General features: G+C 41.2%; 2 protein-coding genes across 19 annotated transcripts in view; one reads left to right on the top strand and one right to left on the bottom strand.

Annotated features, from left to right (window-relative positions):
* LOC6036398 (potassium voltage-gated channel subfamily KQT member 1) overlaps positions 1-12,924 on the top strand; it is a 349,585-nt gene that overhangs the window by 166,139 nt on the left and 170,522 nt on the right. For all 18 annotated transcript variants that reach the window (XM_038263226.1, XM_038263224.1, XM_038263227.1 and 15 more), the window contains exon 2: positions 4,220-4,408. In XM_038263226.1, coding sequence (XP_038119154.1) covers positions 4,220-4,408 — 189 coding nt within the window. The remainder of the gene's footprint in view (positions 1-4,219; positions 4,409-12,924) is intronic.
* On the bottom strand, positions 9,951-12,258 carry LOC119769737. Its single transcript, XM_038263244.1, has 3 exons — positions 12,052-12,258; positions 10,628-11,156; positions 9,951-10,569 (listed from the first exon to the last, which is right to left on the bottom strand). Exons 2-3 carry the CDS (start codon positions 11,093-11,095, stop codon positions 10,498-10,500), a joined length of 540 nt encoding a protein of 179 aa, XP_038119172.1. The 5' UTR covers positions 11,096-11,156; positions 12,052-12,258; the 3' UTR covers positions 9,951-10,497.

Raw genomic sequence — 12,924 nt, 5'->3', positions numbered from 1 at the left:
TCCGGAAAAAAGGAATAAAATTCCACAAGGCGTAGCGTTATTTGTGAACGTTGCCGTGTCAAGAAATGTCCTATAAAACAGCGGACTTAGTGGGGCTTCAAACTTTTGGGTTGGACAGGATTTGGCCTTTGTAATACGAGAAGAGGGATGATGAGTCGGTCGCAATGTTAAGAATTGTTGAAAGAAATGTAAACTCATTAACTAACTATGTACCGTCAGCAGAGGCGTCTTTGGGTCAAATGTTTTTTACTGTTTTTTGTATAACATAAAATTTTTAAGGTGAAACGATCCGTCAGATTTTTTACAACTTCTGATAAACTTAAATCGATTCAATTTTAGAACTTGGCAGATTGGCAGATCTATTTGTCGTATACAACACGCAGAACATTTAACCCATGGTTGCACCAGAGCACCACTAATGTTTTACTTTAAACTGACATTTCTCGAAAACTATTTAATTAAATGAACTCAATCTTTCTGCATAGTGTTAATAAGAATGTTTACTGCCTCCAATTCAAATTTCATTCAATTTGGTCAAGCCTGTAAAAAATGGCAAGGAAAAACGTAAAAAGGCTCGGTTTTGCTTTGGACGGGAAGGGTTAAAAACGATAATTTCCCTAAAACTGCTTTCTTAAACTCAAATCGTGGTGCCAAAAAAGCGGTGCATCCCCGGTCCACCTTAACGTGAAGACTTCCATCATTGTCATGATTTTCCGTTCAAAGATATAAATTTTGCGTCGCTTTCAATATTTTGACAAAATTTCTTCAACAAGTTGTTTAGAATAGTGCCCTACACATGCTGATTCCTTTTGGTAACGATTATCCCATTCCTTGTAAAGTTATGGAAATCGTCATTAATCAATGATTGCCAACTAGGACGTCAAGGACTGTGCCACAAAATTATATAAATTTTGAAGCACAATTGATTTAGATCAAAAATTCTTTCAGTGGCTTCAAGAAGGCAACAACCGCCAAATAATTTTATGAAAAAAGAAAAAAAAGAAAAAAAAAGAAAAAAAGAAAAAGAAAAAAAGGCAACAACCGCCATACGCTGATTCCTTTTGGTGCTGAAATTCGTTAAATTGAATTTTCTACAGAATATTTTATAGTGATGATCATTTTTTTTCGAAAATGATCAACGGCTTCACCTTAAACAAGATTCTTTTAACCGTCTACACTCAAAATTCCGAGTCGAGAGAATCGTTCCCTCAAAATTTATTGAGGGCTCAGCGCCAAAATCGAGAGAATCATGCTACCAACTCACATCACCATAAAAAATGAGTAAATTTGTTAATTGATACAATAAATCTCCAACAAGTGTCATACATCGACATCTGACCACTCTTTGTCCACCAAGCTGTGGTGGCCGAGGCAGTTAAGTTATTGGGTTAGTATGTTAAAGGTCTCTGGTTCGATTCCCGTAGTCGACACTTTTTTGTATTTTGTTTTGACGGATGAACTTTTTTTTGCAAATGAACCTCGAGAGAATAATTCTTTCGCCCATCTCGAGCTGTGTTCTCTGTGTCCGTAAATGGTACCACTATTCTCTCGTCTCGAGGCCATTGTTCTCTCGGACTAGCGCTGCCCAGTTTTGGGTGTACAACCCATCTTAACCATTCAAATTCAATCAATTTCTGATCTTCAAACAACATTCCACAGTGGTCCAGTGTGAAAAATGGTGCCGTTCTGGAGCTCTGGCGTCTTCAGAAGAGTTGTTACAATTGGGAAAGGCAAGGTTTTTGGCTTGGTTTTAAATAAGAGTGGTTCATAATTAACTTTGCAAGAATAGTTTTGGGATTTTTCTTGTCTTCTAGAAAGTTGCTGAGCTTGTCAATCCAAGCGACGACCAAACTTAGAGAAGGCATCTGAGCAAACCTCCAAAAATGTGTTTTGAACGTTGCATTCAGGGTAAAGTTTTAATGAAAATAATGTTTTGGGTACTTTTAGAAATCCAAAATAGAACATTTTCGTTTTTAAGCCTATTTAGACATAAGGGGCAAAATTTGCAACAAACAAGAACAAACATGTACGAAAACGGGTAAACGCAAATTAAAACACTAAAAATTAAACAAAAAGCACGAGTAAAATGAAAAGTTGTTCGAAACGACCTCAATGAATCCTCCATAAGAGCTCTATACCCCATTTACAGATTATAGAAAGATATTGCATTATGTAAATCGAGAATCTTAGAAAATGGAACATGCGCGACGTATGTTAGGATTCTGCCATAAAGTAAAAATCTTTAGTTGTTGATTTTGTTTTGATTTTAAAAAATGTGGCCTTTCATCTATTTCCGTGAAAATAAGCTTTAAGTGATAATTCGATATCTCTAGACGGAAGAGTGGCCCAACACTTTATTTTTTTCTGGGATTTTAATAAGACTTATTTCATTACATTTGGTATACATTACATTTGGTGTCCGAAAAAAGCGTATTATTCTTAAAAAATAATAGTTTTTATATCGCTGTTATTTTCCGTTGCAAAGCTGTCATACATCGTGCTTGTAATTAATGGAAACTTTAATGTGTAATGTTTTTCAGATCTGTAAAAAAAATTAAGATAGGATTTATTGCTAACTATTTTTTATTATTTTTTAACATTAATAAACTGAAATCTGAATCGCAAATAGTAGTTTATGCAACAAGTTGCAAAAAGAGGATTTTTTCAGCACGAGTCGTACATTTATCCAACGAGGTTCACCGAGTTGGATAAATACGAAGAGTGCTGAAAAAATCAAGTTTTGCAACGAGTTCCATACAACATTTTTTGCAATTCCAAAAAACACACACTGAGTGAAATTTTAAGTCAAATTTTCATGTATTTTGTCAATAAATCGTTTAAATAAAAAAAAAATGTTGAAAAGTGTTACTTTTCGAAACAAGTGCTGAAAAGTTCAACTTTTCAGCACCCATTCGAGTGTTGAAAAGTAGAACTTTTCAGCATTTATTTTGATTCTGTTATTTTTGGTACAGAAAAGTAGGCTATTTCGTCGTTCAAGAATGACAGGAAAAGTGAGTAGTTTCACGACGGAATTGCAAAAAATAATGTACACTCTTGTGTCTGAAAGAAATAAACTGATGAATCCCATTAAAGTCGTATTTGTTACATAACACATTCTCATTGGGTGCACCGCAACTTCAAACATGCATGCCGCATGCCACACATCACTCCAACTTTGTTTGAAAGCCCTAGAACCACAATTTTGGTCCGGTTTCAAAACTTCCACGTCAATGTAGCTTTCAAATTTTGGCACATTCTGGCGTGCGATGGCGATGGCCCTTTTCCCAGTGTTGCCCTGGTACGCTTCCAGGGTGTTCCGTCCAAAGGGCTGCAGAATTTATGACGTTGGGAATTTGCCGCGCTTCACAAAAAAAAACAGAAGAAAAAAAAAACCCAGCTCTCGTCCGAAACTTAACGTGGGGAAGTGGAAAATTCTCGTCCACGAAAGTTGCGCCGAAAAACCATCAAGTGATGAGAGCGTCTAAACGGAAGCGGGTCTTCACAAATTGGGAAATGTTTTATAATTGTTTTTAGGCGGCTGCCAGCTCACACAAAAGTTTCGACATCATCGCATTCATAAACACGATCTTCTTCAGGGAGGGAGTAGTTGGGTGGTCGGAGGAGTACAAAGTCTTCAAAGTGATCCGACAAGGATGTTTTTTTTTGCTCGACCCGTTCAAAGTCGAGCCAGCGCGTCAAGGATGATGGCTCTTCTCGCCCTTTTCCGGTGCTAACAAGAGTTCCGACAGTGTTTTTTGGATGGCTTTCAGGGGGGGGGGAACTTGGCGCGTTAGACGGAGGTGTTGATGTGCAAAGTACTTGATGAACGGAATGAGCGGAAGAGGTGGTTGGTTGGTCCAAGTTTGACGCTGGATTTCTTGAGAAATTTGATAATTTTGATGCCAACTTGAGCTTTTGCTTTATCGTGGTTTTATCTAAAAGGTATGGAACACAAATCAACGCTTTGTTGAGTGTTTGAAACTAGATAAACCTAAATAGATAAACGGATTGCAAAACTTCTGACAATTTGTGCTAGGGATTTATTGAAAATATGGAGAGAACATTTGTAAAAAGATTAAGATTACTTCTTTGTGCTAAAAATTAAAATATAACGACGTAAATGAGTGTAATTGTGTCATTGAATTTTATTCCTGTTTAGAAAATGCATTTTAAGATCTCACACTAATCAATCCAAATATGCTTTCCTTCTCCTTCACAGTGCGTGCAAACTATCCGACAAAAATAGGGCCGACCGGCTTGCCCGTCCACGAATGTCGCTGCTGGGGAAGCCGCTCAACTATAACCGGGGGTCACGGCGTGATGCCCGTTATAGGCGGCTGCAGAGCAGGGTCTACAACTTTCTGGAGCGGCCACGGGGCTTCAGAGCGATTTTCTACCATGTCTGTGTGTAAGTATCAACCAAAGTCCATCTCTGGCAACATTATAAAATCTTTAAAAGAATGTTTGATAATATGTATTTTGTGTGAAACATCATGAAAGAGCATAAGAAATCAAACTTTTTTTCTGAACTCTATCAAACGGTGTTCACTTTTAGTTCACTTTTTAAAAATGTGCACTCATGTAAAGCACACATACAGCGCATATCAGCATCAGTCTAAACCAGACGGTGTGGTAGGCGCCGTCCACAAATTACGTTGCAAAAGGTGTGTCACGATCTTGTTTTTAAGACTAGTTTAACAGTGGAAAAATGCTGCCTGGTGGTCATAGTTTTATCGAAATAAAATGTCACGTTATTTACGGATATCTCCTTTTGATACCGTCTGTTCCCTGGAGGCTATAAATCAAAAACAAGTACATTCAGGATAGTGAGCAGAAAAAAAAACCGGAACGGTAAATGACGTCGTAAGTCAACGACTATGACGGGAAGGATAATGGTCTAATGATGACAGCACTTGTCAGACAAAGTTTTTTTCCTCCTGTTGTTTTTTCTGTTGTGCCTATGAGTTCTAGGAATTTTCTTCCTGTACCAGTTCATCCGGGGCGGAGAGAAGAATGAACAAACAACCATTTATTAATGGTTAATAAATTGCTCAAGCTCAAAGTTTTTCTGCTGTTGAATTTATCAACATGTCATCATGATGTTATCCTAAAATTTTGTTTTTTTTATATGAATGTTTTTGGTAGTTATGCTTAGTTTTGAAGATGCAATTCTCATAACTTTGTTAGTCCAAATTCCTCCTAATTTGACGTTGAACATAATTCATACAAGTTATTTTGCAAAACATTTGATGGAAACATGTTTGTTCACTTCCTTTTAGGTTATGTCTCGTTTACTTTTTCAAAAGGTCCTAAGTACATAGGAAACCCATGGCGCATTGGTTAATTTGAAAAAGTAATCTAGATTTATAACTGTCATCAGGGTTGGCATTGGGATAACACATTCCCACCCTCCAGAATCAATGATGACAGTAATAACGCTGTAATTGAACGTCAATCTGCTGATATGTCAACATTGGTCGCTTGATGGAGTTCCATACTGCCCCCCGAACAATATTTTAATAATTTCCTAATTTTAGATGGTATATTTTATTAATTTGGGAAAAAAACTTAAATTATCTCGATTTGTTTCAGCCTTTCTCATGTTTACTACATCAGGGTAGAATCAAGTTAAGTGGGGAAATTTAAAATGATAATAATCCAATCAGCAACACATTTTTTGGGTCCCTTTAAGGGTCCCAAACAAACCCCCACAATTTGATAGTGATTGGTTGAGCCCACGATTGGAGCAAAACGAATCAAATTTGTATGGAAATTACAATGGGGACAATTCTATTTTCACATTTTTGAATTTACAAATTTTATGAAACCAACACTGTAGAAGTATAGCCCTGGATATCCTTAACAACTCTCTCAACAGTATGGTGTTAAAGTGCGTCATAATAAAAGATACAGAGTTTTCAAAAGTAGAGTATTCAAATAATCAGTGAAACTCATATTTTCTGTCAATGTTGCCAAAGGAACCATGAAATACAAAACAAACATGATTGTTCTTATAGTTTGATGAACCTTACGTAAAAACGTTATGAAAAAATGTTCAGAAGACATTATTTAGTTAAGTTGTACCTTAATTCCTTAAAAATATTACAGTTTTCGAAAGTTTCCGCTTGACTTGGCAGTGTAGGCAAAAAGTATGACTTTTACCAAGTATTTCAAAATGTCTCACTTGAACTCTCTGTAACTTTTGTTAGAAGCAATTTAGCACTGTACTGTCTACGGGAGAGTTGTTCAGGACATCCAGGGCTATACTTCTATAGTGTTTGTTTCATAAAATAATAAAACATGAATTTTGTAAGTTCAAAAATATGAAAATGCATGTTTCCCCAAAGTAATTTTTAATACAAATTTCATTTGCTTTGTGCCAATTGTGCGCTTAACCAATCGCTCCCAAATTTAATTGGGTTGTTTGGGACCCAAAGGGACCCAAAAATGTGCTGCTGAAAAAAACAATTTTCGATTCCACCCTATAACCACATGTACACTGTCAAAAAAAATTGATTTTGGAAGATAAAAACTTATGATGTAAATATTTTTTACATATTAATTAAGGTGAATTACATTAGAAAAGAGGTTACATTCATCCTCTTTTTTTATATTTCCAAGACAATGATTTTTTTCCTCAATTTCGCTTAGCACTGATAATTTGAACCAATTAAATACAGAAAATAAAAACAAGCGATTTCTTACTTCAAAGCATTTTTATTTCTGATCCCTCGAATCAAATTTTATATTTCAGTAATTGCCCTATTGAGGACAACAAACAACTTTTTTTTTCATCTGTCACAATATCGTCGAAGGTCCTTCCATCACTGCCTGCCTGCTCCCACCAGCGCGCTGTCAATCTCCAACTTTGTCGTTTAATCTCATGAATAAATCCAGTAAATTGCTGCTAATTGCCTTACCCAAAAGTTGTGTAGGCGCTACCATACCCACAAACACCCTCACACCCCATTGACAACAGTTACAGATGACCGTCCGATCCCTGGTTGGGTCCGAAAGGTTGCCGGAACTTTTGCCCACAGAATTGTGTGCGAAAGTTTGCCGTGAAATGTGTGCGTCTTTATTATCGTAACGTACGAATGTCTCTGTCAGAACGGAGAGGTGGTGGTACTCTGTGCCATCAGAAGGCTCAGCTGACGCACAAGTGGTGGGCTTTTTGTCAAAGTGGTTTGTCATTCGTCACAGACATGTAGAACATATTTTTATTCAGAATGAAAAAAAAAATGATTCTTCTGGTAACTAAAAGCATCAAAGCAGTGAATAAGATTTTTTTTACCATACCATATTTCATAACTGCTTATCCATGATTGTAAGTTATGATCGTAAAGCTCGAGTTTTACGCTTCCTTTTCACAGAAGACTTTTTGTTCCTCATGCGAGTATTTTAGCTAGTGCATAAACGCACCCCAAAACTTCTGAGCTTTTTATGTTGTGGCTTTCGCTATTGAGTCACCAAAGCAGGCATTCTGAGAAAACACAAAAAAAAACTTTTACACTTTACATACTAAACAGGATGGTGCCTGTTTATGTAGGCTGACGAGTGGCACAGCCAAATGTGTCGGCAAGCTTTTGACTAAGTTCGTTCACGTTAGTTTTCTTTTAGTTTAGTAACAAGTTTTAGCTATCTAAATCCACTTCTACAAGGCTTCGAGTTCAAAATGAAATTTGAAAAAATGATGCCGTTTTGCCTTCCTCACCTCACTGAGGCAAGGCTATAAAATCACTCAAAAATTGAACTTTTTAAATAAGCCTCCCAGATATACCTTTACGTATACATATCGACTCAGAATCAAATTCTGAGCAAATGTCTGTGCGTGTGGATGGACGTAGAATTTTTTTTCTCACTCACTTTTCTCGGAACTGGCTCGACCGATTTTGTCCGGATCTATGTTTTTGGATTTGCCTTCAGGTTCTTTAAGTCTTTTTTAAATTTCATCCGGCTTGGTGCAGTACTTTAAAAGATATGTTCGAAAAACTGTTTTGGTTGATACTAAAAGGGTCATTATTTACATAATTTGAAAGCTCCGGCGGATAGCTGTCGGAACTTTACGCTCAGTGCACGCACACAAACACTGCAGTGCTTTCAAATGGTTCATTAAATTTATCATACCTAGATGGCAGCACTCAGATGTATAGTGTCTTTACTAAGTAAGCGTTAGCCAAAGCTTTCGTAGTGTGTGGTTGCAAGGCTTTTAGGAGGAAGGCAGCAACCACCTTCCGGTGGATTAAGTAACGTTTTTCTGGTGAAATGGTCTAATCCTTAAATGTCATAGTTCCCTAAATTAATCCATAAATCATAAATATTGAGATATCAACCCAAAGGGGAAAAAATCACCGTTCTATTCCTAAGCCTCTTCTAGCTTTTCCATGACAAAAAGGCCTGGTGGTCACGGCAGGTGTTGAAAATTGGACCATGTGGCGCGCCAACATCCCGAGCCTGTGAGACTGTGATTTATGCTTAAGCACGAAAAAGGCACGCCTAGGTGGTGGCCACTTGTCGATGGCGAGTCTGGCGTATTGAACTAGCTGGTGGATTTTTTAATGGTTCAGCTTAGGAAATCGCAGCTGACTGTTGAGAGTGAAATGGTTTCGATTTAGATTAAGAAGATGATAGTGACTCCGAGAGCAAAATGCTCTTTAATTATCGATTTGCACGCGCTTTAAAAATGTGATTATCTGATATCAACCTGATATTTACTACACGCTTACCAAATAAAACCAAAAAAATGGTAATTATCATGATTTCTGGAGTTCAACTCGGATAACACTTTTTTTGGTAAAGTGGGTCGAACTGGCAAAATCATGATTTTCATGATTTGGCGAGTTCGAGCTTGGGGAAATATTTCACAGGTTTAGAGGTTGCCTATCTTTGGGCGTTTTATGATTTCTCTTTTGGGGTTGAAATAAAAACAAAGTTTAAAATAAATTAACAACACGGCGCTATTATTATTTTATTATTTTTACTCTCAAAACTTAGCCAACATTTATAAAAAAGGATGGAGGCGAGTTCCGGTTACCAGTTCCACTTCATGTGTGTAGTTTAGCCCAAGCAGGCGAGGCACGATTCTGCCGCTGCGAACGGCCGGCAGTTCCTGCTGCAGCAGTAAATGGTTCGCCTCGTCGTCGAATCCCCTCTGCCAGATTGCGAGCATTGCTTCGGCGTCCTTGACCTGCTTGACCATGCTCAGGAACTTTTCCTGCTCGTACTCGCGCAGCTTGCGGTAGTCCTTGGCCGAGGTCACATCCAGCTGGGCTTTGGCGGCCCGAACGGGCCACGACACGAGCTCGGCCCGCAGTGACCGTGCCGGAACATCTTCACCGTGTGGTCCATGCTACCGGTCATGACGGTTTCGCCGGCCACCTCCCGACACGTCTCCGGCATCTGGGGGCCCTGCTGGTGAAACTCCAGGATGCAGCGCAGCTCCTCCTCCGAGGCATGATGAACGCTGGCCGGACCGTTCGGCTGCTGGAACATGCTTAAGCTACCCGCCGAACCGGTGCGAATGTTTGCTGGAAATTTTGGAAGATGTTAAAATTGATCCTTGGACAATTGAGTTGATAAAACTCACTGAGCCGGTACGCGGACGTAAATCCCCAGTCGATCTGCCGACCCTGGGTCTACGTTTCGAGCCGCAGGAAGTCGATGCGGCCGCTGAGCCGGGCCGCCACAACCTTGTCCCCGGTCAGCTTGATGCTGGTGACTCCGTTGTTGGGGGTGTGCTCCGTCTTGTAGATGCCCTGAAACAAACGCACCTCAGTTAGCTGCCAACACGACTTGAGATCTACGAGCTTACCTTCAAGTTGCCGGTGGTGCCGTCCCAGAACTCGAGCCGCTCGTCGGCGCACCCGATCACGATGAGATTATCCAGAAAGTCCAGACACCAGATCGGCGAAGTTTGGTAGGATTTCTTGCGACCCGTACTGCTGCCAGGTCGTTGGGACGTTTCTTCGTTGTGGTTTTTTCGCTGCTGCACGGTGGTCGCCTTGTATTTAGACCGGAAGACAACAAAGCAGGATCTCTATCGGCGTCTTTGGGTAGAACGGTGCGTTGCCGGTGTTGATGCTCGGAACGTCTCCGGTGTTGATGCTCGGAACGTCTCCGGTGTCGGCGTCGTTCAAGTCGAGCGGATCCAGCGCGGCGGCCAGTGCCTTCCAATGGAAGTGATGCGGGGCTTTCTCGTCGAGATTGCTTAGTTTCTGAGCTATTTGAGGACTAACCGCGTGCGATAGCTTGATCGAGGGAAGAACAGTTACGTACCGTCCGGAGAGCTTGAGGATCGACGACCAGTGAAAGTTGGACAGCTAGTAGACGGTCTCGTAGTCCGGGTGCTTCAGGCGATTCAACTGCTCCGTGATGTTCGGAGTCCCGTGGTTAATATTCAGGTGACCTGCTGCGACGGCCGATTGCAGATCGTGCATATCGCTAACTGGGATGTCCACCCTACTAGCCTCTTTTGTCGCACGCTGCGCCTCCATGTTCTTATCGCTCGAACTCAATCAACCCAGGATTTCGACGAGCGTAACGGGTCAAGGCCGTTAGGTCATGGATCGCCTAAAAGAAAAATAAAGGAAGTTCAAGACCAGTTTATACTGCCTAACACAGGTCGTACCGAATTGAGGGCGGCCAAGTCCGTGTTATTTTCAACTTTGGCCAGATTCCTCCTGCAAAAAATGTTGGCATGTTGGACTACCGGAAGAACGAATGGCGACGAAGCAGCGACGTTCGCATCAAACGGAGGTCCGTGTCCATCACATTCGAGGTTGAAATGGTCTCGTCCTGATCTTCCTATCCGTTCCCTCGTCATCGTGTGGACAAAATCGCAATAGTTGCTGGAGATCAGCAGGATCATATCTCGCCTCATCGGAAACTCCTCGAACCAGTCCGCAGCGCCAGTGTCCCGGATAAAGTTCCGCAAACTCCTCATACTTCGGCGCAGTTTCCGACGAATCTCTGGAGTGGCCTTCTCTCCGACTAGCATCGCAGCTGCCTGTGTGATGGTTGGCGCCTTAAAGCTCTGGCGCGATGTCGTTTTAGCGACCTTAAGTTCAACAGGACCGGAAAACAGCGCGGTGTCCATTTTGGTGCAAGGCGGCGTTGAAGGTATTCCTCAAGTTGACTCGTCGGTAGACCGGTTCCTTCTGCAAAAATTTCGAAAAAAAAATCCAGTTAGTATAACAGTTCCTTTTGCAAACATCACGAAGATAACTCCTGCAAAAAAAAGTCCTTAAAAAAATTAATAAATCCTTCTATCGGTGGACAGAATACTTCTGCAGTTTGTCCAGTAATCCGTCCACCGGTGGACGGAACCTTTTCCCAAACATTGACAGGTAATCCGGCTACCGGCGGACGGATTACTCTTTGAAAACCTTGTCCAGTAATCCGTCCACCGGTGGACGGAACCTTTTCCCCAACTTAGGCAGGTAATCCGTCCACCGGCGGACGGATTCCTCTTGCAAAACATTTTTACCAACATTGGCAAGTAATCCGTCCACCGGCGGACGGATTCCTCTTGCAAAACCTTGTCCAGTAATCCGTCCACCGGTGGACGGAACTTTTCACCAACATTGGCAGGTAATCCGTCCACCAAACATTTTTCCCAACATTGGCAAGTAATCCGTCCACCGGCGGACGGATTCCTCTTGCAAAACCTTGTCCAGTAATCCGTCCACCGGTGGACGGAACTTTTCGTCAACATTGGCAAGTTATCCGGCCACCGGCGGACGGATTTCTCTTGTAAAACCTTGTCCAGTAATCCGTCCACCGGTGGACGGAACTTTTCGTCAACATTGGCAGGTAATCCGTCCACCGGCGGACGGATTCCTCTTGCAAAACATTTTTCCCAACATTGGCAAGTAATCCGTTCACCGGCGGACGGATTCCTCTTGCAAAACCTTGTCCAGTAATCCGTCCACCGGTGGACGGAACTGTCGTCAACATTGGCAAGTAATCCGTCCACCGGCGGACGGATTCCTCTTGCAAAACCTTGTCCAGATCGAACCTTTTCACCACCAAAAATCCGTCCGTTTTACTTACCTGAAATCCAACTCGAAACTCCGGAGCACAAAACACAACTAAACATCAAGAAACATTTCAAACGAATTTCAAAAAATTCGCTAAGTCCAAAATCGCACTTTTGGGAGTTCGCATAACTGAACTCATTTTTTGGTGATTTTCACAGTTTTTCGAGTTCGCGAAATCGCACTTTTTTGAGTTCGTTTAAGCGAACTGTCAAAAGTGCGATTTCTGAACTCCCAAAAGTGCGATTTTCAGTAACCGTGTACTGTTATTAATCCCATTTAAACAGCTTTCCTCTTCATTCTTTATTCATGACTAGGAATTTATCAAAAGCACTCAATAAATCCCATTTCCCATCTGAATACTAACGTTACTTTGCCTGTTTAATCACCACACGACGTTCAAAAGTATAATTTGAGCTGTCACTTTCTGTTCCTTTGGCAAAGTTCCTTTCCCCAGATTTCACAGCAGTCAATCAAACAAGAACGACCGCTTTTTTCTAAGTCATGTTGTGCGTACCAAGTGACAAATCACGATGGCCTCAATCTATCGATGCCACTTTCCGAAGGATCAGCACGTGGTACAAGCCCTGTGCGGAAATCGAATTAGAAGTATGTGTGTGTGTGTGTGTGGCCTCCTCTTGAAGAGGGTCCTCGTCCTTTAAAAGAAGATGACGAGGTTGCTCACCCTTGCGTCCTTCCGGAGGCAATTTCCGGTGTGGACGAGTGTTGCAATTCCGAGGTCAAACATTTCCCTGAAGCCTGGGCGGAAGTAATCGGCCAAATCGGTCTACCGGACATGCTGCTGGGGGCGAGAAGAGTGCCCGGATTGGCTTTTTGGATTAAGTGGTGAGTTGGCTGCCCAGGAGATGTGCCACTTTACCATCCTGAC

Source organism: Culex quinquefasciatus, chromosome 3 (genome assembly GCF_015732765.1).
Source record: "Culex quinquefasciatus strain JHB chromosome 3, VPISU_Cqui_1.0_pri_paternal, whole genome shotgun sequence".
Lineage (NCBI taxonomy): Eukaryota > Metazoa > Arthropoda > Insecta > Diptera > Culicidae > Culex > Culex quinquefasciatus.
The sequence above is the reverse complement of the archived record's forward strand: the minus strand, read 5'-3'. Positions and strand labels throughout refer to the sequence as shown.

What these genes read in the sequence shown, in the direction of transcription:
- LOC119769737 (XM_038263244.1), bottom strand. Translation starts at nt 11,095, where the DNA reads ATGGACACCGCGCTGTTTTCCGGTCCTGTTGAACTTAAGGTCGCTAAA. An exon ending in ACTTGGCCGCCCTCAATTCG is followed by an intron (nt 10,570 to 10,627) that starts GTACGACCTGTG and finishes TTTTTCTTTTAG; the next exon opens with GCGATCCATGACCTAACGGC.